This window comes from Siphateles boraxobius, unplaced genomic scaffold (assembly GCF_051911475.1).
Source record: "Siphateles boraxobius isolate OS27281-9 unplaced genomic scaffold, OSU_SipBor_1 137, whole genome shotgun sequence".
Taxonomy (NCBI): Eukaryota; Metazoa; Chordata; class Actinopteri; order Cypriniformes; family Leuciscidae; genus Siphateles; species Siphateles boraxobius.
This window is the reverse complement of record NW_027508741.1, coordinates 130,089-156,396: the sequence shown is the minus strand read 5'-3', so window position 1 is coordinate 156,396 and position 26,308 is coordinate 130,089. Positions and strand designations below refer to the sequence as shown.

General features: G+C 36.7%; 1 protein-coding gene across 5 annotated transcripts; it reads right to left on the bottom strand.

The window, feature by feature from the left end:
• Positions 1-816: 816 nt before the first annotated feature.
• vsig10l (V-set and immunoglobulin domain containing 10 like) lies at positions 817-25,680 on the bottom strand. 5 transcript variants are annotated; one of them, XM_077229897.1, is made up of 14 exons: positions 25,367-25,680; positions 23,582-23,902; positions 22,461-22,564; positions 22,292-22,397; positions 21,892-22,158; positions 19,890-20,132; positions 18,841-19,119; positions 15,445-15,537; positions 15,148-15,363; positions 8,496-8,600; positions 7,412-7,455; positions 5,427-5,510; positions 5,281-5,349; positions 817-1,069 (listed from the first exon to the last, which is right to left on the bottom strand). In XM_077229897.1, the coding sequence occupies exons 1-13, from the start codon at positions 25,413-25,415 to the stop codon at positions 5,287-5,289; spliced, it is 1,974 nt and encodes a 657-aa protein (XP_077086012.1). In that variant the 5' UTR covers positions 25,416-25,680; the 3' UTR covers positions 817-1,069; positions 5,281-5,286. The 5 variants fall into 5 exon arrangements, 4 of the variants coding, with proteins under 4 accessions (XP_077086012.1, XP_077086010.1, XP_077086011.1 ...); XM_077229895.1 differs by having other exon boundaries at positions 22,292-22,564; positions 25,367-25,594; XM_077229896.1 differs by having other exon boundaries at positions 7,412-7,452; positions 22,292-22,564; positions 25,367-25,594.
• Between the last annotated feature and the right edge of the window lie 628 nt (positions 25,681-26,308).

Here is a 26,308-nt window from a genome sequence, read left to right as displayed (position 1 = left end):
TTGTTTCTGAAAAACTTATCAAAATTAAGTGAGTTTGTGCTTAAAACAAGAAAACATCTGCCAATGTGTCAGAAAAAAAATCTCGTTTTTTTTAAGTAAGTTAATTTTTTTGACCCCATTGGCAGATATTTGTTCTTGTTTTAAGCACAAACTCGCTTCATTTTGATCAATTGTTCAGAAAATAAAGCTTAATATAACAGTAAATGTGTCTTGATTTAAGAGTTTTTAGATATTCGTACAGGAAAACAAGACTTTTTTTTTTTTGCAGTGCAGCATATTGTTTTTGTCTCATCATTCAGAATAAAAGAAGTTTATGTGGAGGAAAGTTTGGAAATAGGAAAGAAATTTATATTGAAAGAAAGAGAAGTCTTTCCTAAAAAATACCCTAGAAAATACCCATTCTTTGATGAGAAATATTTGAGTTTATATTGAGATCTTGGCATCTTGACAAATTTGAGCCAAGTTTGAGACAATGTTGAGATTCGGAGTCTTTTTCAGGCTTTTGCAAAAGTCTCAATATAAAATAATAATGTTCTTATTGGCTGTGATTGTGTCACATCACGTATTACAATTATAGGTTATTGGAAAAAATTAATTTATTCGATGAAAAATACAGTAAAAACAGTAATAATGTGAAATATTATTACAATTTCAAATAGCTGTGTTCTATTTGAATATTATTATAAACTGTAATTTATTCCTGTGATCAAAGCTGAATTTTCAGCATCATTACTCCAGTCTTCAGTGTCACATGATCCTTCAGAAATCAGTCTAATATGCTGATTTGATGCTCAAGAAACATGGATGAACAGAAAATTCAAAAGAACAGCATTTATTTAAAATTAACATTATAAATATCTGATTTTTGGTCAATTTAATGCATCCTTGCTTAATACAAGTTTTTTTTTAATACTTCTTATTTCAGAATAAATTACAGAAACATTGTCATTTTGATATAATGCTCACATACTAATGAGGTGCAATTAAAATGCAGTTAGATTTAAAGATCAAATCCATTTTTTTGCAGCAGCTGAGATGCTCATGTGGGCGATGCTTGTTCGAATCTGGGCTGCAACACATTAATAAATGTATTAGATAAGATGATAACACTTTACTTAAATCCTTTACGTATAATACATTATAAAGATATTCATAACGACATTATAATGCATTATGTCTTTTCATAAATAACTGTAACCAAATTTAAAATGCATCATAATGTTCACAGATTCATTGTTACATCTGAAATTGGTTGTTTGTCATGCATTGTTGTAATAAATTATAATTTCTAAAGGTGTAACAGTGAAAAGATAATATAATGTATTATATACAACGGTGTGGTTACAATTATTCATATAGATCGTACACTGCATTATACGGTGCTTTACAAGGCATAATTAATGCATTAAAAATAAATTCATAATGCATCATATATATATATATATATATATATATACACACTCACCTAAAGGATTATTAGGAACACCATACTAATACTGTGTTTGACCCCCTTTCGCCTTCAGAACTTCCTTAATTCTACATGGCATTGATTCAACAAGGTGCTGAAAGCATTCTTTAGAAATGTTGGCCCATATTGATAGGATAGCATCTTGCAGTTGATGGAGATTTGTGGGATGCACATCCAGGACACGAAGCTCCCGTTCCACCACATCCCAAAGATGCTCTATTGGGTTGAGATCTGGTGACTGTGGGGGCCATTTTAGTACAGTGAACTCATTGTCATGTTCAAGAAACCAATTTGAAATGATTCGAGCTTTGTGATATGGTGCATTATCCTGCTGGAAGTAGCCATCAAAGGATGGGTACATGGTGGCCATAAAGGGATGGACATGGTCAGAAACAATGCTCAGGTAGGCCGTGGCATTTAAACGATGCCCAATTGGCACTAAGGGGCCTAAAGTGTGCCACGAAAACATCCCCCACACCATTACACCACCACCACCAGCCTGCACAGTGGTAACAAGGCATGATGGATCCATGTTCTCATTCTGTTTACGCCAAATTCTGACTCTACCATCTGAATGTCTCAACAGAAATCGAGACTCATCAGACCAGGCAACATTTTTCCAGTCTTCAACTGTACAATTTTGGTGAGGTCTTGCAAATTGTAGCCTCTTTTTCCTATTTGTAGTGGAGATGAGTGGTACCCGGTGGGGTCTTCTGCTGTTGTAGCCCATCCGCCTCAAGGTTGTGCGTGTTGTGGCTTCACAAATGCTTTGCTGCATGTCTCGGTTGTAACGAGTGGTTATTTCAGTCAAAGTTGCTCTTCTATCAGCTTGAATCAGTCGGCCCATTCTCCTCTGAACTCTAGCATCAACAAGGCATTTTCGCCCACAGGACTGCCGCATACTGGATGTTTTTCCCTTTTCACACCATTCTTTGTAAACCCTAGAAATGGTTGTGCGTGAAAATCCCAGTAACTGAGCAGATTGTGAAATACTCAGACCGGCCCGTCTGGCACCAACAACCATGCCACGCTCAAAATTGCTTAAATCACCTTTCTTTCCCATTCTGACATTCAGTTTGGAGTTCAGGAGATTGTCTTGACCAGGACCACACCCCTAAATGCATTGAAGCAACTGCCATGTGATTGGTTGATTAGATAATTGCATTAATGAGAAATTGAACAGGTGTTCCTAATAATCCTTTAGGTGAGTGTATATATATAGGCTTTAAAAGGGTCATGACATGAGAAATCCAATTTGCCTTGATCTTTTGACATGTAATAGGTCTTTGTACCATTAAAACATCCTGCAAGTTTCAAAGTTTAAAATGTCCTCCTAATTATAAACAAACAATTAAATAAAACATTCATAACAAAAACGACTCTTTTGGAAATTGTGGGATCTGTGATGTCACATGTGTGAAAACGTTTGCATATGCCCGCCTCCAGAGCAAGACATCGATGTATAGATATACATCATCGCATCATAGGGCCCCGCCCACTGGCATTCAGCCGTTTGACGGCAAGTGGACGGTTTATATTAATGCCATGATGGATGGCATCAGAGGATTATATGTTTGTTCGAGCATTTTATTTTGTCAGTGAGGCGCAGTGTAATGGAGAAACTTTTGCAAAGAAACTTTTGCAAAGAAACAGAAGAAGAAGCAACAGTATTGAATAATATATGGATAATGTTTTCAAAACACGTGCAATAGCGAGTGGACGTCGATACTGTTTCCTATGCAATGACGTTAGCCAATCGCAACAGTGTGCGTTTCATCATTTCAGACAGATGCTCAGAATGAGAGTGGAAAATAATCGTTTTTCACATATAATTAGTTTTTTGTGCAAAAAACTTTAACATCATAAGTGAACCTCAAAGAACATATTAAAATAGTAAAAGAAAATCCATGTCATGACTCCTTTAAGTGTTTGCGATACGTCTGCAGAAACTGATTTCACCAAGTGCAACATGTTCCTGGATCAACATTCCAATCAACCAATCAGATTTGAGGGAAAAGTTTACAGTTTGTGTCAAGTTTAGGCTTACAATCAGGGTTAGGTGCTTCTACATCAGTGTTACTAACCTATCATTCCCTCTGATTTTAGGGATAGCGGTTACACTTTATTTTAAGGTGTCATTGTAACACTATAATTATGTAATATTAAGCAACTACATGTACATACTATAGGGTTAGGGTAGGATTAGGATTTGGTTGAGGGTTAGTTGCATGTAATTATGCATAATTTACTGTTTTTATCATGGTAAGTACATGTAACATATGTAACAAGGACACTGTAAAATAAAGTGTTACCGGGAATAGCTTATGGGCAGGGCTACACGCAATCTGCAGACTTTTTTTGTGATTTCTGTGCTGAATTTTTGGAAAAATCTGTGGAATTAAGCGGAATGGTTTTAATAATTATATATATATATATATATATACAATAAAATATATTATTTTTTATAGCAATATTTATTACAATTCTTTTTATTATTTTTTGGGGGAAAATCTGTGGAATTATTTTAAATGTGTTAAAAAGATATTAGAGTATTAGAAATGAAAACATTACAAAATATTCACTTCTTAACTTTTATTTGAGGTTCACAATACAAATGCAAATAGAACTTTTATTTTGACGGGTTTCTAAGTGTATCTTACGATGAAATGCTGCTGCAGATGAACAAGTACTTGAATCAAGGCGGTAATCCATCAGCCGGAAACTTAAGCCTCGCGGGGGCCGTCATTGTAGCAGAACTTCACCTGCTGTTAGCATCCCATTGACTCCCATTCATTTTGGCATCACTTTGACAGCGAATAACTTTACATCTGAGGCTCAAAGACTTAATTTGTCCATTATTTATTTCTAAAGAAACACGACAATGTATAAAAGGCTTACTTTGGCTCTTATGTTATGGCCCCGTAGAAGCCGGTTTTGTAAAAATAGGCTAACGATTGCGTCATAACCACGCAAGACTCTGTCGCACAATAGAGAAATTACTGTATAGACAGGAGGAGAAGCTCGCAGGCAATCTTTTACTGTCTATGAGGCAATCGGGGGGGGACATAGAGGCATAAAGTCAAGGGAGAAGCCCATAGATAGAGAGTCCATAAAAGCAACAGGACAAAATATTTCAACAACGTTTTTGAGGAATTAGGTGATTCAGATTTGTCTTGGCACAGCTACTAGAAGATTTACAACTGTCAGACTGTCATCAAGCTCAGTGTGAGCCTGCGCAGTCGCTCAGCCATCAGGAAGTGAGTGCTTCTAATCGGGCTTCACGTTTCTCCGTTGAAATCAAGGCGGTCACTGTGTCCATTTCTTTTACTGTCTATGGTTGAAACACTGCGGATTTGAGATGCTCCAGTGCCGTCTGTCGCCTCAGGTAATCAACATAGTGTTGACAGTCTTTACAAACCATAACTGCCCCATCCTCATAAAAATCGTTCGCAAATTCTTTTGCTCTGTCCAGTGCAGTGATTTTTGCAGACAAGTGACGTTTCCTTAATTCCTCCGCGTTCAGTTTTATTTGAGACATTTTAAACATTCACTTTCTCATTAAAAAGACGTAACATCAATCAGCGCAGCCTACAAACCCCTCACAATCACACATGCACAGGTTGTACTTGTCAATGACGGTCGGGCACTACAATCTGCGGAAGTTTCTGGGTACGGTTAGATTTAGGGGTAGGGAAATGGTCAGGATAAAATTTTCAGACCGGAATGTTGTTCCAATACCAACAAAATATGTTGACCCAGGAACATGTTTACTCCGGATGTGTGATAAGACTACAGGTAATGGGTGAACTCACTCAGATTCACACTGTGGTGGCCAGTCTCACGCACGGGTTCACCGAAGGCAAAGGACCCGATCGCTCAGGCTGAACCGTGTGAAAAAACAGTCAGTGAACACACAAGAGGCGTCAGATTCAATGACTGTGATGGACAGGTACTGTACCTGCTGGAGTCTGTAGTCGGGAGGAGGTTTCAGTCGTCCTCTCTGCCGACTCTGAGGCTTCAGAGGAGATCCACAGACCACAGCCTGAAGAGAGGAGAAAGACACTTAAAGAAGTCTTCGGATACAAAATTCACTTTTCTATAGAGAGTCTAAGTCCCTCCCCTCCGCTTCCGGCTCATGGGGCCTTATTTCGGAAAAAATATGTATGGTAGTCAATGCCGAGAGACAACTAATCTTTTTATTCTGTCTGAATTACACATATGATGTTTGTCAATCTAAAAGATAATTATGAAAGTCAGGAAAGTCACAGTTTGTCATAAAACAGAAGAGTAACATTTAGTTTTATGTGAAAATCGCTCAATGAACTACATCTCTCGTCTCGCACTATGTACGTCACCAAGCTTGTGTGTGTGCAGTCTGGTACAAAACACACAGGCATGACGGCGTAACGTTACGATTATATCGTTAGAGTATAGAAATGACAGACGTTAGCTTCAGTAAAGTTAGCTTCATTCATTGAGAGAAAAGGTATGACGTCACATGCGCACCTTTTGGGTTTGTAGTCTTTGTAATTAAGTATTTTAACAGTCTTATACCTCAACAGTTTTACATCAAAATGCGACTTTCTTGACTTTAAAATTCATCATTGTTTTTTTTTTTTTCACAGTGACATTTGAGTTCATGATTTTAATGTCGTTGTTTTTTTGGTGGCAGCCTAAAGACTAATGACAGACTGTTGATCTTTGAATAAAATTATGTTTGGTTCAGGTTTTAAATTCATTATCTTTTATTTATAGGCTGTAGTCTAATAGTCCACCCCACCCTGAATTTCAGCCAATCTCATAAGCCCCTTTCACACAGCGCGTTGATCCCGGGAAATTGCCAGAACACCTTCTGTGTGGACGCAAACACGACCCGGGATTGATGCCGGTGTTCTGACGATTTGTGCTGCCTTGTCGAAAAATGCTACCGTAGCGCGAATCGGTCACAGAGAATATCGATTCATTCTCTATTGTTCCCATAATGGTGTAAATCTCACAATATTATGACATCGTTATTTCATTTAAAACAGGGTAAGGGTATGGGGAGCATATTTTGATATTTTAAATGAACTAGCCATTATCACATATATAACAAGTAAAAATGACATTATTGTATATTATATGAAATACAGTTATAAAAAAATTCGAAGTTATGAGTATTGTATACCGTAGGCTACTGTTTTTATTTTTAAAATGGTGTGAAAAGTAAAAATGATCATCAAATATTCATCTTTGACCTGTCAAAGTTTCCAACAAGTCTCAACAGCAAGGATGCATAGATTTATGGGTGTGGTAACGCAGAAGAAAAATGAGTCTGCACATGCGCATAACCAGTAAGTAGCACATCTCGATGGGTAGCATGAATCGTCAGAACACCGGGATCGATGCCGGGTTGGGGATCTAGTAACATTGCCGTGTTCAGTCCCGGAACGCGCGCTGTGTGAACAAAAGCCGTAATCAATGCCGTGTCATAATGATGGCGCTGAAGCCGGGATCGTTCGCAGTGTGAAACGGTACGTAATGCGCTAGTTTATGATCGAATCAGAGAAAAAATGCACAAGCGTGGTTTCGTGCTCATAAGCAAACTATAGACGCTGCTGAGACATTACGTCACATCGATGTCACGTGTCTTTACGGGATTTTTACGGGTTGTGTGTGAACACAATCTCTGATTCCGGAAAATCACTGGCAGTGTGAATGAACCAAAGTCAAACGAACCCGGGTCAAACCCCAGGTCACTTTATCCGTGTATTTTCTCTGTGTGAAAGGGGCTCTATGGTCACCCTACTCACACCACATACTAAAATGTGCTAGTGCATGGTGTGAGGATAACTTTCTGCAAACTTTACATGAAGAGCCTAAAGAATCATACCAACTTGTGGAAAATGTGCATCCGATGACGGTGAAGAACAGCCTCGCTATCACAGAAGAGTGGGCTCTTACCTTCTCCACTGCTCTTGATACAGGATCCCTCGGGCTTCGATCTGCTGGGGAAAAGAGTCGGAGAACAGATTCATGTACTAGTTCAGATCCTATAAGATGCATTTGAAACCACTGTAAAAATGCAACACACTTATTAAACATTAACTTAAGTGGTAACACTTTACAATAAGGTATCATTAGGTAAAGTTAATTACTGCATTAACTAACAATGAGCAATACATTTGTTACAGATGGAACCTTATTGGAAATCATCAGCCTTGAATTTAAAAAAAATAAAACTTATTTATTTTAGCCATTTGCCAAGGCAATATTTCACTTTCCTTTATTACTAAAACGAAATAAATCTAAACTAATAACTAAAACTTATTAAATGATATAGACATATAAAAAAAATGAAAATGACAAAAGCACAACAAAATGACTAAAACTTTAACTAAAATGAAAGCATAAAATATAAATATAAAATCTAGTTACAAAATGATACATTATATCAATGATACTAAAATAGCACCGGTGATCGCACATTTATTTAATTTATTATTTTATTAAGACGCCAAATTGCTATATTATTTAAAATCCAGAAATAATTATGCTAATGAACTGTATTATTTAACTGTATACATGTTCTGATTATTAATTTTAATAAATTAACCTATTTATTGCACATTGGTGTCTTTTTTTTATATTGCAGTTGCCACTGTTTTATAAAACCAATAATCTTGTGACTTATAAACATTTTTAGGGTGATTTAAGATCTCAATGCTTTGCACCAACATCCTAAACACCATGTTGAGGTTTATTTTGCAATTCAAAAATAATTCTAGAATTGAATGTTTAATTTACACGATATAAAAAAAAGAAAAAAAAAAGAAAACAGAAATGTTTCATTATTATTAGCAGTAGTATTGGGCGATTTGTTATATTTATGCATTTGGGAGGCGCTTTTATCCAAAGTGACTTACAGTGCATTCAAGGCATGCATTTTACCAGTATGTGTTACCTGGGAATTAAACCCATGACCTTGATGTTGCAGGCGCCATGTTCTACCAGTGGAGCAACAGAGAGTTGAGGAAGCATCGCTCACCACGTGTCCCGCAGTAGATGAAGCCCAGCAGAACGAGGAGGAGGAGGACAGCACACGGGATCCCAGCAGCAAACCCAGCGATGGAGGCTCCACTGAGTCCAGCAGCTGACAACACAACAAGAACAACAACAACAACATCAACATCAACACAACAACAACATCAACACAACAACAACATCAACACAACAACATCAACACAACAACAACAACATCAACACAACAACAACATCATAACAACAACAACAACAACAACAACAACAACATCAACACAACAACAACATCATCAACACAACAACAACAACAACATCAACACAACAACAACATCAACACAACAACAACATCAACACAACAACAACAACAACATCATCAACACAACAACATCATCAACACAACAACAACATCAACACAACAACAACATCATCAACACAACAACAACAACATCGACACAACAACAACATCATCAACACAACAACAACATCAACACAACAACAACAACAACATCATCAACACAACAACATCATCAACACAACAACAACATCAACACAACAACAACATCATCAACACAACAACAACAACACAACAACATCGACACAACAACAACAACATCAACACAACAACAACATCATCAACACAACAACAACAACATCAACACAACAACAACATCAACACAACAACATCATCAACACAACAACAACATCAACACAACAACAACAACAACAACACAACAACATCAACACAACAACATCGACACAACAACAACAACACAACAACATCAACACAACAACAACAACACAACAACAACATCAACACAACAACAACAACACCAACAACAACATCAACACAACAACAACAACAACACAACAACAACATCAACACAACAACAACAACACAACAACAACATCAACACAACAACAACAACAACAACATCAACACAACAACATCAACATAACAACAACAACAACAACATCAACACAACAACATCGACACAACAACAACATCAACACAACAACAACATCATAACAACAACATCAACACAACAACATCAACACAACAACAACAACAACAACATCAACACAACAACAACAACATCATCAACACAACAACAACATCATCAACACAACAACATCAACACAACAACAACATCAACACAACAACAACATCATCAACACAACAACAACAACACAACAACATCAACACAACAACAACATCATAACAACAACATCAACACAACAACAACAACAACATCAACACAACAACATCAACACAACAACACAACAACATCAACACAACAACAACAACATCAACACAACAACAACATCAACACAACAACGACAACATCAACACAACAACAACATCATCAACACAACAACAACATCAACACAACAACAACATCAACACAACAACAACAACAACAACATCAACACAACAACAACATCAACACAACAACAACAACATCATCAACACAACAACAACATCAACACAACAACAACATCAACACAACAACAACATCAACACAACAACATCATCAACACAACAACATCAACACAACAACAACATCAACACAACAACAACAACAACATCAACCAGGGCTCAACATAAAAAAAAAATCCCCACTGGTCCCCAGGGCCAGTAGATCAGAGTTTTACTGGCCCCTTCTATATTTTTACTGGCCCTGAAAGAAATAGAAGGAAAAGCACTTTTCCATTAAACTGTATTTATTGTAAACATTAGGATTAATTTTTCTTGTCCCCTCACAATGACAAACTAATTATTGATACATGAGTGATGAGTAACGTTACATAGGCCTATTTTCACTTCAAAATGGCGAATTTTCAAAATGGCGAATTTTCACGTTACATGGCAATATTAATTTCGTAATATAATACGAAATTATATTAGTTTGCCTGATTATTTTTGTCATTCATTTAACATTTGTGACCTAAAAAAGCTGTCAATAAAAAAAAATAAAAAAATGAAGAACAAAGCAATGTTGAAATTGAAGGATATGGAAACAAATATAGGAAATGTAATGTAGGCTATGCAATAGGCTATATTATGTGCAAAAAGGTGGTTAAAATCACATTACATTCTAAAATTGTAACATTACAATCTAAAAACTTTGTTTTTAAAATGACAAAAGGCTAAACTAAAAATGAAAATAAAAACAAAAGCAAACACTAATTATTTTAGCCTGCATTTCATTACCCCATTATAATGGTCACTTTCATAAAAATATACTTGTAGGTTTAAAATTCCACATATGGCACATTTATTGTCTCCAACAGCAAGTATTTTAGCAACATCTACAGTATAATTTAGTCAGAATTATTACGCTACTATTCTATCGCGCTCGTCTGTTTGGTGCGCATGCGCGCGGCGGCGCTAATTAACGGAAGCTTGAATTTTAGCGGAGATTCACTTGCAGAAGCTCGACCTCTCCTGACAGTGAAATGGACATATTTGTTTGACTTTCTAACATATACAGATGGAGAATATACCAGTGAAATGTAAATTAAGCACTGAGGAAAGCACCACGTCTCAAACGCATTAAACAGCGCAAGTATTTATCTGTCAGTCAGCAACAGTATCTGTCAGAGCATCTGCAGGGCAAGCTGCTTTAAACTTGTTAACTATATCTTACCAATATTTTGAAGCGCTTGATACTAGCTTGTGTCATGTTTAGGACAATTGTACTATGCTCTTTCACTGCAGGAGCACACACTGCGTACTCCGCTATATTTCAGGTTTGCTCGTATCAAACTACTGTATCGATATAAACGGTATTGCCTCATTCCATATTGTTTAAAAAAAAATCGATATATTGTACAAACTCGATATACTGCCCAGCCCTACTAGGAATGTCCTCTTTCTCGTATCAGCCTCGTAGTTCTTTGACATTTGAACACGTTATAAATAACCTGAAGTAACATTGACACTCTTCGCGCTACTGTGTATGACGTTTGCTGTTTGTTTTGCTGATGGCCAGTCACTGGCCAATCAACTAGCCCGAAATACTCTTTTACTGGCCCCGGGCCATCGGGCCATTGCTTATGTCAAGCCCTGCAACAACAACAACAACAACAACAACAACAACAACACCAAAACAACAACAACAACAACACCAAAACAACAACAACAACATCAACACAACAACAACATCAACACGTCAACGCAACAACATCAACAGAACATCAACACAACACAAACACACCGAAAATAACATCAACACAACAACAACAACATCAACACAACAACAACACAACAACATCAACAACAGAAAACAACAACAACATCAACACAACAACAACAACAACAACATCAACACAACAACAACACAACAACAACAACAACAACACTTACAGCAGATGAACAACACAACATCAACAACATAAACACAACATCAACAACAACATTTACAGCAGATGAACAACACAACAACAACACCATCAACACAACAACACTTACAGCAGATGAACAACACAACATCAACAACATAAACACAACATCAACAACAACACTTACAGCAGATGAACAACACAACAACACCATCAACACAACAACACTTACAGCAGATGAACAACACAACAACAACACCATCAACACAACAACACTTACAGCAGATGAACAACACAACAACAACACAACAACATCAACACAACAACACTTACAGCAGATGAACAACACAGCAACAACACAACAACACTTACAGCAGATGAACAACACAACAACATCAACACAACAACACTTACAGCAGATGAACAACACAACAACACTTATAGCAGATGAACAACACAACAACAACACAACAACATCAACACAACAACACTTACAGCAGATGAACACAACAACAACATCAACACAACAACACTTACAGCAGATGAACAACACAACAACATCAACACAACAACACTTACAGCAGATGAACAACACAACAACATCAACACAACAACACTTACAGCAGATGAACAACACAACATCACCAACATAAACACAACATCAACAACAACACTTACAGCCGATGAACAACACAACAACAACAACAACAACAAAATCAACAACACAACAACATTTACAGCAGCTCAACAACACAACAACACCTACAGCATTAGAAGACTTCTGTAGAAATGTTTTTTATTTATTTATTTATTATGCAGTTAACGTGACAAGTAGTGCTCATTATTATCACATCAATAACTTAAAGGGGTCAAATCATATTCTACTGCTCAAAAGTTTTTTTTATAGAAATGAATGATTTTATTCAGCAAGGACGCATTAAATAGCTCCAACAGTATTATGCTTTTTAACATGTTCATCTTTCTTTAGTGTGTAATGTTGCTGTTTGAGCAAGAAAAAGCTTCAAGTTATTCTCTATATCAGAGTCACTGTTTCTAAACTCTATTGTAGTCTTGAGTTTCTTTCAGGAACGAACACGTCACAATATTCCTCATTTAAATAATTAATACGCAGAATAAAGGGGCGGGGCCTGGTTGAGTTAGTTAGAAGTGTGTTAAACTGGTGGTTATGGTAACGGGTGGGACATTTCCCAAACACACTCAAAGCGCTCAACCAATCAAAACTCACTGATCTAGCCGACCAATCAGAGCACAGTGTGCTTTTCAGAAGGAGGGGCTTCATAGAGACACAGGAGTGTGTTTCCCATATAACACTGTAACTCGCAGCTTCACTACAATAGTACGATTCCCGAAACCGTATTGTTGCAAAGTGGTCTTTCAACCGCGTTGGTTTATGACATCAAGCACGTGGTGGAGTAATAAATTATTTCAATTTGTTTGAGATCAAATTAAGGTTAGATGTTTTGATATAAATTAAAGACATGGCATCTGAGGACTATTTCTCATTTTCCTCAGTTATTTCGCTTTATTTCCAGATTCAATCATAGGCTTGTTCTTACACACTAGAGCACGTTCGCACATGCACACTATTCAAAAACGGTGCTTTAAATCTCTTGACAAACTAAAAGATGTAAATGACATTTGTATGTATTCTAAATAAAGACACAGGCTGTACTGAATGTCAGCTTGCTTATTGTGCTCAAGATAAGGATTTATTAAGTCCACGTCATGCAAACTAGAAACTTTACAGGTCGAGATCTGTCGTTCCGTGGTTTCGGGAAACACAGACTCGTTGAACTATGATGATATGATAACGATGCAACTTGCGAACATAGTTGCGAACGATACTTTTGGGAAAACGCACGCCAGAGCGTTCCTGACAGACTGGGCAGAGAGGAGCTGCAACAATGGAGAATATGAGGGAAATAATCAACAATAATCAAAACCTAGTAGAGCCCAAAAACTAAATCAAGACTTTGTAAAAAGGCACAATAGTCACTCTTTAAATTGACCAAAATTTACATTAAATACATGTATATTGTTTCAAAATATTTATATTTAAATATTATTAAACAAATGCTGTTATATGTATATGCTTTCTTTTTATCAAAGAATCCTGAAAAAAGTATCATGTTTCAACATTTTAAGCAACTGTTTTCATCACTGATAACAATAAGAAATGTTTCTTGAGCAGAAAATCATCATATTATAATGATTTCTGAAGGATCATGTGACACTGAAGACTGGAGTTATGATGCAGAAAATTCAGCTTTAATCACAGGAATAAATTACATTTCACTATATTCCTCGTTAATCCTCGTAATAAAGATATGTTTATAAATAAATAAATAAACAAATAAATATTCACATAGAAAACATCTATTTAAAATGTTAATAATATTTCACAGTTTATACTGTATTTTTGATCAAATAAATGCAGCCTTGTTGAACATAAGACTTATTTCAAAAACATAAAAAATCCAACCAACCTCAAACCTTTTTCCCTGTTTTCCACATATAAATGTGTTCCTGTGTCCAAATAGTTATCATTTATTTTTTCATGGCTATTTTTTTAACCCTCTCTTTATTCCTTAAATTAAACGTCTGTCTTTTCTGCATTATCGCCTCTAAGACTTTAATGAAAATTGCCTCATTGCGAAAAGGTTTAGCTGCACAAACACACAAGTTTGCTTTTTATGACTGATATATATTTTTAACGGCTCTATTTTTCAATAACAGCCTTTGTAAAAAGCTGCATCCAACTGTGACAGACTCATAAAAAATCAGTGCCGAAATATGCCTTTTCCATAGTATATACAGTAAAGCTCTTTAATCTCTAAAGCTCAATGAAAACGTTATTAATTCCTGATTAGGTGAGCTTTGTCTTGTTTCCAATCCAAATATCAAACATTTCTTAAATCAAGACCCATTTACTAAAGTAGAAAAATGACATAAGATATAAAGTCTTGTTTTCTGGGGAAATAAATAAAAATTAAGTGAGTTTTTGCTCAAAAAAGCTCAAATTATCTGCCAATAGGGTAAGAAAAATAATCTTGTTTCTCTTTGGATTAAGATTATTTTTCTCACCTCATTGGCAGATAATTTTGGCTTTTTTTAAGCATCACATCACTTAATTTTGATTTATTCCCCGGAAAACAGGAAATAATATCTCATGTCATTTTACTCATCTAGTAAATGCATCTTGATTTTAGAAATTGTTGATATTTGGACTGGAAACAAGACAAAAATACTAAGTTAGAAAAGCATTTTTTTGCAGTGCAGTGTGTGATTCATGTCACCTGGTCCAATCCGATGCTGGTCTGACGGTTCTCCTGCGTTTCTGCCTGCTTTAGGGAGGATCCTGAAGGAGTAAGTGGATTTTGGGTCGATTCCTGAGACGGTTGTGTTTCTAGCCGAGGCCGGCATCAGTCGGATGGTGTGGAAGTCTGTCATGATGTTGCGTTTGGGTTGAGACGGGCTAGAGAGCTCTGGGCCCTTCATCTGGATATCAAAACCTTCAAAAGTAAAATTACACTTTTAATACGCACCGAAATGCATACAAACTTGTTAATTACTATTCAAACATTTGCATGTACCTGTAATAACAGAGGTGAGAGGAACAAGCCATATTAGAGTTACTTCTGTTTGATCATCACTCAGGAAAACACTTGAATTTGAGATTCGAGGGCCTTAAAAAAAGATTGAAATTGCATATTTTGAGAAGAATCACATCTATCAATATTTACTGTGGATAAACAGAACAGAATGAATAGAATTTAAAAACATGCACTAGTGTTCAAAAAAGTCTCTTTTGCTCTCCAAGGCTGCATTTATTTGATCGAAAATACAGAATACACTTAATTTTAGTGTCCTTGTTACACGTTACATTAACTTACTGTAGTAATAACAGAAAGTTATGCATAATTACATGCAACTAACCTAAAACAAACCCTAAACCTATAGTAAGTACGTTGTTAATTAATATTACTCAGACTTAATTATATAATCACACTGTAACGAGGGCACCTTAAAATCAAGTGTAAAATTGTGATATATTATTACAATTTAAAATAGCAGATTTTTATTTGAATACATTTTAAAGTGTAATTTATTTCTGTGCTCAAAGCTGAAATTTCAGCATCATTACTCCAGTCTTCAGTGTCACATGATCCTTCAGAAATCATTCTAATATGATGATTTGCTGCTCGATATCAGTGTTGAAAACAGTTCTTAATATTTTCGTGGAAACTGTGACTTTTGGTCAATTTAATGCATCCCTGGTGAAAAAAAGTTTTCATTTCTTAAATGAAATAAAATCTTCCTGACCTCAAACTTCTGGTTTGTACTGTTTTCTGACTGATTCAACATTGGCCTAACGTTTACAATGCATTTTAGAAACTTGAACAACCCATTTGTTACAATTTCAGTTGAAGCAGGATCTAAGTGTAGCAAGTAATATTTAATAAACAGTCTCAAACTAAACAAAAATAAACTCAGAACAAAAACCAGAACAACCTACACATACAATGTAAATAACTGACAAAGAACCAGACAGAACACAGGGTTTACTTTGGCTGCGTTTACACTCAGCATTAACATGCGATCATTGTGATCCAATCAAGCAGATCGGATCATAAGCCAATCAAGCAGGTCGGATCATAAGCCAATCAAGCAGGTCGGATCATAAGCCAATCAAGCAGGTCGGATCATAAGTCAATCAAGCAGGTCGGAACATTAGCCAATCAAGCAGATCGGATCATAAGCCAATCAAGCAGATCGGATCATAACCCAATCAAGCAGGTCGGATCATAAGCCAATCAAGCAGATCGGATCATAAGCCAATCAAGCAGGTCGGATCATAAGCCAATCAAGCAGGTCGGATCATAAGCCAATCAAGCAGGTCGGATCATAAGCCAATCAAGCAGGTCGGATCATAAGCCAATCAAGCAGATCAGATCATAAGCCAATCAAGCAGGTCGGATCATAAGCCAATCAAGCAGATCGGATCATAAGCCAATCAAGCAGATCGGATCATAAGCCAATCAAGCAGGTCGGATCATAAGCCAATCAAGCAGGTCGGATCATAAGCCAATCAAGCAGGTCGGATCATAAGCCAATCAAGCAGGTCGGATCATAAGCCAATCAAGCAGATCGGATCATAAGCCAATCAAGCAGATCGGATCATAAGCCAATCAAGCAGGTCGGATCATAAGCCAATCAAGCAGGTCGGATCATAAGCCAATCAAGCAGGTCGGATCATAAGCCAATCAAGCAGGTCGGATCATAAGCCAATCAAGCAGATCGGATCATAAGCCAATCAAGCAGGTCGGATCATAAGCCAATCAAGCAGATCGGATCATAAGCCAATCAAGCAGATCGGATCATAAGCCAATCAAGCAGGTCGGATCATAAGCCAATCAAGCAGGTCGGATCATAAGCCAATCAAGCAGATCGGATCATAAGCCAATCAAGCAGGTCGGATCATAAGCCAATCAAGCAGGTCGGATCATAAGCCAATAAAGCAGATCGGATCATAAGCCAATCAAGCAGGTCGGATCATAAGCCAATCAAGCAGATCGGATCATAAGCCAATCAAGCAGGTCGGATCATAAGCCAATAAAGCAGATCGTATCATAAGCCAATCAAGCAGGTCGGATCATAAGCCAATCAAGCAGATCGGATCATAAGCCAATCAAGCAGGTCAGATCGTAAGCCAATCAAGCAGGTCGGATCATAAGCCAAACAAGCAGGTCGGATCATAAGCCAATCAAGCAGATCGGATCATAAGCCAATCAAGCAGATCGGATCATAAGCCGACCCGCTTGGCATAAGCCAAAGCAGGTCGGATCATAACCCAATCAAGCGGGTCGGATCATAAGCCAATCAAGCAGGTCGGATCATAAGCCAATCAAGCAGGTCGGATCATAAGCCAAACAAGCAGGTCGGTTCATAAGCCAATCAAGCAGGTCGGATCATAAGCCAATCAAGCAGATCGGATCATAAGCCAATCAAGCAGGTCGGATCATAAGCCAATCAAGCAGATCGGATCATAAGCCAATCAAGCAGATCGGATCATAACCCAATCAAGCGGGTCGGATCATAAGCCAATCAAGCAGGTCGGATCATAAGCCAATCAAGCAGGTCGGATCATAAGCCAATCAAGCAGATCGGATCATAAGCCAATCAAGCAGATCGGCTCATAAGCCAATCAAGCAGATCGGATCATAAGCCAATCAAGCAGGTCGGATCATAAGCCAATCAAGCAGGTCGGATCATAAGCCAATCAAGCAGATCGGATCATAAGCCAATCAAGCAGGTCGGATCATAAGCCAATCAAGCAGGTCGGATCATAAGCCAATCAAGAAGATTCTGTATCTGGATAACAGATCGGATCTCGCATTCCCGAAAAAAAAAAAGGATGGTTCCTGTGCAAAGTGGACCTGAAGTGATGGGTTTTCTTTTAGAAACAGTTTTCAGTCTGGGGACATTTTACAAATCTCGCAAAATGAGGAGGATGAAGAGGCTGCAAGTAATGTGGATAGATGCTGTAATGGAAACATTATAAAATATCCGGGAACGTTGCCACCAGTGGTGGGAAATGCACGTTCTTTACAGAAAATGAATGGTTCTGCAACTTTAAGGTGCGAAAGCAAACATTTCAGTACATTTGCGATGTACTTCACACTCGACTGTATCGCAAAACCACACAGATACGTGAATCAGTGTGTAGGGGGGTTTGTGTGACGTCCACCTGTGAATGCAGACACACACGATGGTTGGATTGCGTTTACATTACACTGAGATCCGATCACAATGCGTCCTCGACTCCCTCCGAATGTGGACACGCTGATAACATTCCCATCAGAAGCGCGTTTACACTTGTCTTTTCAATGTGTATGTGGACAACATCCGGATACAGGTCGCATGTTAACGCCAAGTGTAAACGCAGCCAGACTGACAATGTGACACCATTATTAATGATAAATCCATACCGAGTAGCGTCGTGTCCATGGTGGTGTTTCCAAGAGGGTTGATGGCAGTGCAGGTGTAGGTGTCCAGGTCTGAAGAAGTGGCGTTAAAATCGTGAATAAACAGCTGAGTTGTGTTTGTACTGATCTGGTATTTGGACCCAGTTTGCAAGCGGTCTCCATTCTTGATCCAGCGCACAAGGGCTTCAGGTGTGGCTTCAGCAGAGCAGCGGATCACAACCGTCATCCGTTCAGCTTCACTCATGCTGGTTAATATTACAGGCAGAAAATCCACAGGAGCACCTGCAACATCATTTCATGACTTACAGGCTTCGTTCCAATGCCTTACTGCTTTCTAAAGCTTCCTATTTGAAATGAAACCTCAAACAAACAATTTGGAGCACTCTATATAGATGCTGGATTAATAAACAAATGCATATATATATATATATATATATATATATATATATATATATATATATATACAGTAATACAGAAATATATTTATTTATAAGTTCTGCAGGTTTGGGCCTCCAAAGTGGACGAAGCAAGAGAAATGTTAATTATACACTTAATTCATTCAAAATAAAAATGTATTTAAAAAATGTGGTTAAATTTGCAAAATTGTAACCCGATTAGTGTGTGCAATGTATTTTTATTCTTATCAGGGTATTGTGTAGCTTAGTAACACACTTTAACAAAAATGGTTTGCCGTCATTAAACCTGAATCAATTTTTCTGTGCACTATTTTAATGACATATGGAAAATCGATCACTTCTTAGGTTACATTTCAGTTCAGATGCTGCCTATGTACTCAGAACACAAAGTTTAATAGCAAGAGTAAAATAGTGATTTCTACAACTTAATTCATCATAACTAAATTTGCAATATACATTTTTTTGTTATAAATTACTAATTCTTCATATCTCCAGAATTTCCTTATAATATTATAAGTTATGATGACTATTAGTCATTTATTTATAAATAATATTCACCATAAAATAACTTCTAAAAATACAAGAAAATTCCAAAGTAGAGTTGATTTTCAACACTAGATATTTGAAATGACTTACGGGGAATAACACTGCATTGTGTCTGATTCAGAGGATGGTCAGCTTTACAGATGATTTCTTGTCCATGTAACCTCTGAGTGTCATTAATAGTGATGCTGTAATTGCCGTATCCACTGGCACTCTGGCTGAGGCCCGGGAAAGACACCTGTGCTTCTGGAGCGCCACCTGGCCACACACAGAGGAACTGCAGCAATGCTCCATTCACTGTCTGAACTGAACAGTACGGCCCGCCACTGGGAGCCTCTGCCAGGATGAGAAGCAGAGCTGATAAGAGCATATCTCTATTGACTAACACATGAACAGACTGGTTTAACTTTAAATGACTTCCTAATAGACCTTAGCCAAGGTAGCGCCAGATTTAATTTTTGACAGGAATGGAAACGAGGCTGTAAGTCTATCCCTCTCACACAGGTCTTACTTTTTTAGACAAGTAGGCCATAATGTCAGCGCTTTAAATTTGCAGTATATCGGTATAGAAAAAGTAAAAAAACCCTCTAGAGGAGGAGATTATGAGAAGAAATTATCACAGAGGGAATGTTTTTGGATTTATACCTTAAGTACTTTGTCACCTTTAGGGTTGAATGAGGATTTTGATATTAAGCCATTTTTATAGTGATGTAAAATATATCTTTTTTTTCCACGTGAATTGTATTTGTCATGTTACTTGTATGCGTCATATGATCTTTTGTGTGTGCCTAATTAAGGTGATGATCTTTTGTGTGTGCCTAATTAAGGTGATGATCTTTTGTGTGTGCCTAATTAAGATGATCATCTGTGTCTATTTAAAAGTTGACTTCACTTTATATTGATATTGTGCCTGATGAAGACCTGAGGGTCGAAACGTTGCCTTTTAATAAATTCTTTTGGAGCAGTAATTTTCAGTGTGCGAACTTCTCACTTCTGTGTTTTCTTACTTTTTGTCACGCCAGGCATAAATATTTTTTTAACCAGCCATGAAACATAGATTAATCCTTATTAAAGTTACAAAAGTTATTCAGTCAAGAGCAATTATTTGTTTTTTGTTGTTTGATTCAAATTAAAGTCCCATAGAAAGTGCCTTAAAATTGCAGCATTATTCAATGTTGACGTAATTTCCACTGAAATAGGAAGACAGGACGGGGCATATCGAGCAGCTCTTGCCCTTTTTAAAAATAACCAATAATCTTTAGTTTATATCACAGTTTCGCCAGAGCTGTTGAACTCCGCAAAGCTGCATTTCACAGCCACAGTCTAATACTGTTACATATGCGTTTATTTATCAACTTTTTACGTTCAGTTAAGACATAACTGACTATGGTTACAAGGATACTTGCAAAGACAGGCATTTTAACATCATTTTGTTTGAATATGTCTGTTCAAGCGCAAGAAAAAGAGAGTTTAGTATTTTCTCGTATTTTGTAAGTTCCCTTTCACGTCTTTTTGAGCTTGAATATTTAAATTGGCAAGACTTAAACTTTCGTCCTGAGCGTCGTTCACGTTTGTTCACGTCTTTTTCTCACAATTTTGCATTGGTGATTTACACCGTTTTATATACTCGCAAACACTGATTTTTACTGCCATTTTGTTGATAAAAAGGTTTTTACAGAGGATTTTGGATCTCTTTTCATCACCCAATGAATAGCCTAAAAATGTACTGTCAACAGCCAGAGAAAAAATACACTATCACAATGTTTTTCGGATTAAAATTTTATATGAATCAGACGAATGATATATGAACAAACTCTATTAAAACCCTTCAGGATATAGATATGAATAAAACTGTAAAGTCTGGTGCATGTGAGTGCAGCTGACGTGGAGATGAAAAAACTCACAGCCTTTAAAGATAAAGTTGTAAAATGTAATAAAATAAATTAAATAAACACTTAAATGTGTATTTTGGATGTTTTCTTGCCTGAAACACCATCAGCAGAAAAAATATCAAGCCATCCGAAGAGAATATTTACATGCACAAAATCCTAACATGCTAGTATTCCCATATTAAATCTGAACTGCAAACTCGTACCATAGATAATTACAGTGAGGTTCCTCTGAAGTGTGGCCTTAGTTCTGGTGTTGACCATCACGCAAGTGTATACGCCACTTTGACTCGTCTTAAGATTGGTGAGATGGACTGTTCCAGTTCCAGACGTTGCGATAGACTCGGCATTGAAAAACCACGATGTGGAAGGGGCCGGTTCACCCTCGGCCTGACAGGAGAGGAACAGAGACTCTCCCGAAACAAAGACTGCTTTTGTGGGACTGACCTTGAGAACTGGCTTATCTGGTCCATCTACGGGCAGCAAGAGGGAGAATAAGATGTAGGAAATGAAACGGGCTACTGTTGGGAAAGTAGAAGCATCTTAATGACATTCTGGCTAAGGTAACAAGATCCTAGAGTCTTAAACATTCCCATATATACTCACACAGCACTGTGATGTTCCTTTGAAGGGTCTCATTGCTGAACGGGTTGGTTAGTAACACAGTGTAGTGACCCGCATCACTCCTACTGGGCTGGTTTATTGTGAGTTTCTGTCCAGCGATGGAATAATGAGATGCATTTTTTACCTGGAGCCCATTAAAAAACCACCTCACCTCTTTGGCCTCCCCTCGCATTGTGCTGTAATACAAGCTGAACTTCTCTTCACCCTCAACGCAGTCTTCTGAAACAGTGTGCAGGGATGCATTCGTGATGATATCTATTGTGAAAGAGACTCATGGAAATTAATCACACTTACAAACTCCAACACTGTTTTTGTGCAAAGACACGTTAAATACTCTTATACGCATGTGTCATGAGACAAGGGACAATAGCTAAACTAGTAAATAATGACAGTCTTTAGGAAAAGCGATGGCTCAATATAAGTGCTTTAAAATAATTATTGCTTAATTTTATTCATGAACATATTAAGGATGCAAGATATATCGTCATCGGCCTATATATGTTCATTTTTAATGTTATTATAATCGGCCCGATAAAAAAAATTTGGCCGATGTATTTAAGCCGATAAATAATGGATTATTTCCTTCAGATGAGCGCATTTAGCCATCATGGGTTGAAGCGCTTATATTAAATATGATTCAAATTTTTTTTTTTGGTAAGGAAAGTTGGCCATAGGAGTGTCAAATTTATTTTAAAACTTACACTGGTTCAAACTAGGCTACTGTACTTTTTTTGTTTGATTTAGATTGAAGTGCTTGAGACATGGCTTTTAATGGTGAGACTTTTGTTTTTGTAATCAGGCTTTCAAAAATTCTCTAAAAATTTGGTTTTAGATTTATCGGCCACTTTTACAGTTCAGATGTAACAAGGAATCTGCAAATATTATTATGCATTTTAACTTTGGTTACAATTATGTATGAAAAGACATGTAATGCATTACAACGAACATTATGAATGTTTGGGTTTTTTAAATGGCATCTAAAGAACAAGGTGTATATGAAAAATATAATTTAATGGTTGAAATTAAAATTTTTAACACTCAATTTACAAAACACTTATCCAAATAAATAAAAAGCAAAATATATTTGACAAGGCTGCTAGTAGCTACACGCTAAACCAGTAGGTTTTGTTAATCAGTTATTAATCAGTGATCAATTATCAATTATCAGTGATCAATACAGCCAAATATAAACAATCAATAACTGTATATCACTATTACTAATATGTTACCACACACACATACTGTATTCTCAGCCATATTCTCCATACTCACCGTAAACAAAGAGGTCAAATGTAGCGCTGACCTTTGCCTCCCCGATTTGAGTCATTTCCACAGTGTATGTACCGTTATAATTAAGGGACACATTTCTGAAGGTGAGGGATCCGTCCTGTTCTGGTTTTAAAATGTCTAAAGCAACACCTGAAAGCGAGCCGTCACCAACGGTCCATCTGGCGATCAGACGGTCTCCCATAAACCACATGACCTCAGGCCGAGAGACTCCAGCGTGAGACACAGCGAGCGTCACACTGGTGCCCACAAGAGCTTCAACTGATACGGGTCCCGTGGGTGAGATGCTCAGATTACATAGATTACCTATAGTAAAAGGGACAACAACAAAAAAAGGAGCAATAATTATTCTTGCAAAACTCTGCCATGATGTTACAGTGTTGTGGGTGTTTTCAAGCGTACAAGTAAAAACATCTAAGATTTTGCTTCTTCAATGTACAGATTAACCCTGAAATCTACGACATTAAATTACCTTAACCATTACATCCCAACGTGATTATTTATGTTATTCAAAAAGTTGGTAAATTTGCCAACAATGTTGAACAGGTACTTTTAAACAAAACCCAGATGTTAGATATGACCGTCCTAAATGGCTATATTAAGATTTGATTATAGATACTAAGAGAAAGATATAAGAGTGGCATTCATGAACGTCGTAAATTGAAACATGAATTAAACAAAAATGTAAAATAGCTTACATTTAATTAATCATTGGCTGCTGTTAGATAGAAGGTAGCCTAATAGTATACTACTGACCAAGTTCACTAAGTTAGTGACTGACAACAGTTTTTTTAGGACAAAAACGACTGAAAAACTATTACAATTATAATACCACACACAAGGATTTAATTGTGCATGAAAATGCACGTAACAGTTTTTGTGTTGCAATCACTGAGATCATATCCCAGCAAACACAGAACATTAGCACAACTTACCCAACCTTGTAACAACGCTTTAACAACATGGCCAAAAGGTTGCTATAACTATGTTGTGTTGTGAAGGTTGTAACAGCGTTGTCACACTGTTGACATTGAACCACCGTTCATGGCCATTGCTTAAAGGGATAGTTCACCCAAAAATGAAAATGATTTACTCACCCTGAAGCCATCCTAGGTGTATATGACATTCTTCTTTCAGACGAATACAATCGGAGTTATATTAAACAAATGTCCTGGCTTTATAATGGGAGTGAATGGCTGTATGTCTTTGGAAATCCATCATGATTAAAGTGCTCCACGCGTCTCATCAGGGGGTTAATAAAGGCCTTCTGATGTGAAGCGATGTCCGTGTAAGAAAAATATCCATATTTAAACGGTAAATAAACGTCTGCCGGAAGCTAGTTATTTTAGTCGATAAAGTTTAAATATGGATATTTTTCTTACACAAACGCATCGCTTCAATTCAGAAGGCATTTATTGACATAGTTACATTTTGCGTTATGTAGGATAGCATATATGATATTTTCTAAATAAAATTTAAATTTTAGTTATATTATCCATTTCCAGTAAACCAGTGTCTTACAATTCGACTTTGCCATAGTTGAAATGCAAAGTGCCAGTTGCCACAATATAAATGTGTTGGCTGGGTATTGATATCGTGATAATAATAATAGATTTAAAGTCCCTGTAAAGTCAAAATTAAGTATGTGTTCTGAGTTTGTCCCACCACTTAACTCAGTCTGACTTATGTTAAAGACTGTCAATTACAATAGAATGTATAGCCTAATAATATATTTATATGTATAAATGATGAGATTAGATTTTGATTTACCTGCAATCCAGAACAAAAGAACACTAATCAAACTAAACAGCGTCTGCATGTCGACAAACTCAAACTAAAGCTGTAGGTCAGAGTTTTAATTTTGATGATTTGAAGTCATATTCCTTCGAAAACTGATTAAAAGCTGTGAAGTCACTCCACATCCCTGAGAAATTCCCAAACTCCTCCGTCCAGGTGAGATTTGGAGAAATCATTCCATCAGTCACACATGGCGTGTGCGAGTGGGCGGGGCTTAGCGTCCTGCGTTTAAAGCGATAGTTCAAAACAAATGTCGTTTCAAACCTATACGAAGTTCTTTCTTCCGTGGAAAACAAGAGACGTACAGCAGATTGTTAGTGACTGACAGCCTCCACCTCCACGTTCATTGCATAATTCTCCTCCCAATTCAAAAAATACCAAAAAGGCGTATTCTGCCTAATAATGATAATAATAATAATAATCATAACACCGTACGTGTTCCACAGCATAAATAAAGAAACATGCATTACAGGTTTAGAAGAGGTCGAGAAAATTATGACAGAATTGTTGATGAACTATCCTTAAACGTAATACCTGCACTAATTTGTAATGATTACTACTTAAGCATTTTTTTATTGTATGATATATATATGTGTATATGTATATAGCTTGTTTACATATAGGCCTATTTTATATAGACATTTTGATAAATATTTGACATACAGGCCTATACATACGCACATATATCACTAAAATATGTATAATAAATATTGGCTTATATATGTACTATTACATAGTAATAGTACCTGTATATATAAGCCAACATAAACTAAATAAAATTGAATTATTTAAAAAAAAAAAAAATCACCCCCTTTACAACTGTTTTAAGAAACTGGTGTGATTAGACCTAAAAATCACGTAAATGATCACAATTAACATGGTATATAATTATGAATATATATATATATATATATA

Coding starts and splice junctions, on each gene's coding strand:
- vsig10l (XM_077229895.1), bottom strand. CDS start 25,415: ATGCAGACGCTGTTTAGTTTGATTAGTGTTCTTTTGTTCTGGATTGCA. Junction 23,903..25,366: donor TCTTTTGTTCTGGATTGCAG/GTAAATCAAAAT, acceptor CTTTTACTATAG/GTAATCTATGTAATCTGAGC. Junction 5,511..7,411: donor TATCAAGAGCAGTGGAGAAG/GTAAGAGCCCAC, acceptor TCCTCTCTTCAG/GCTGTGGTCTGTGGATCTCC.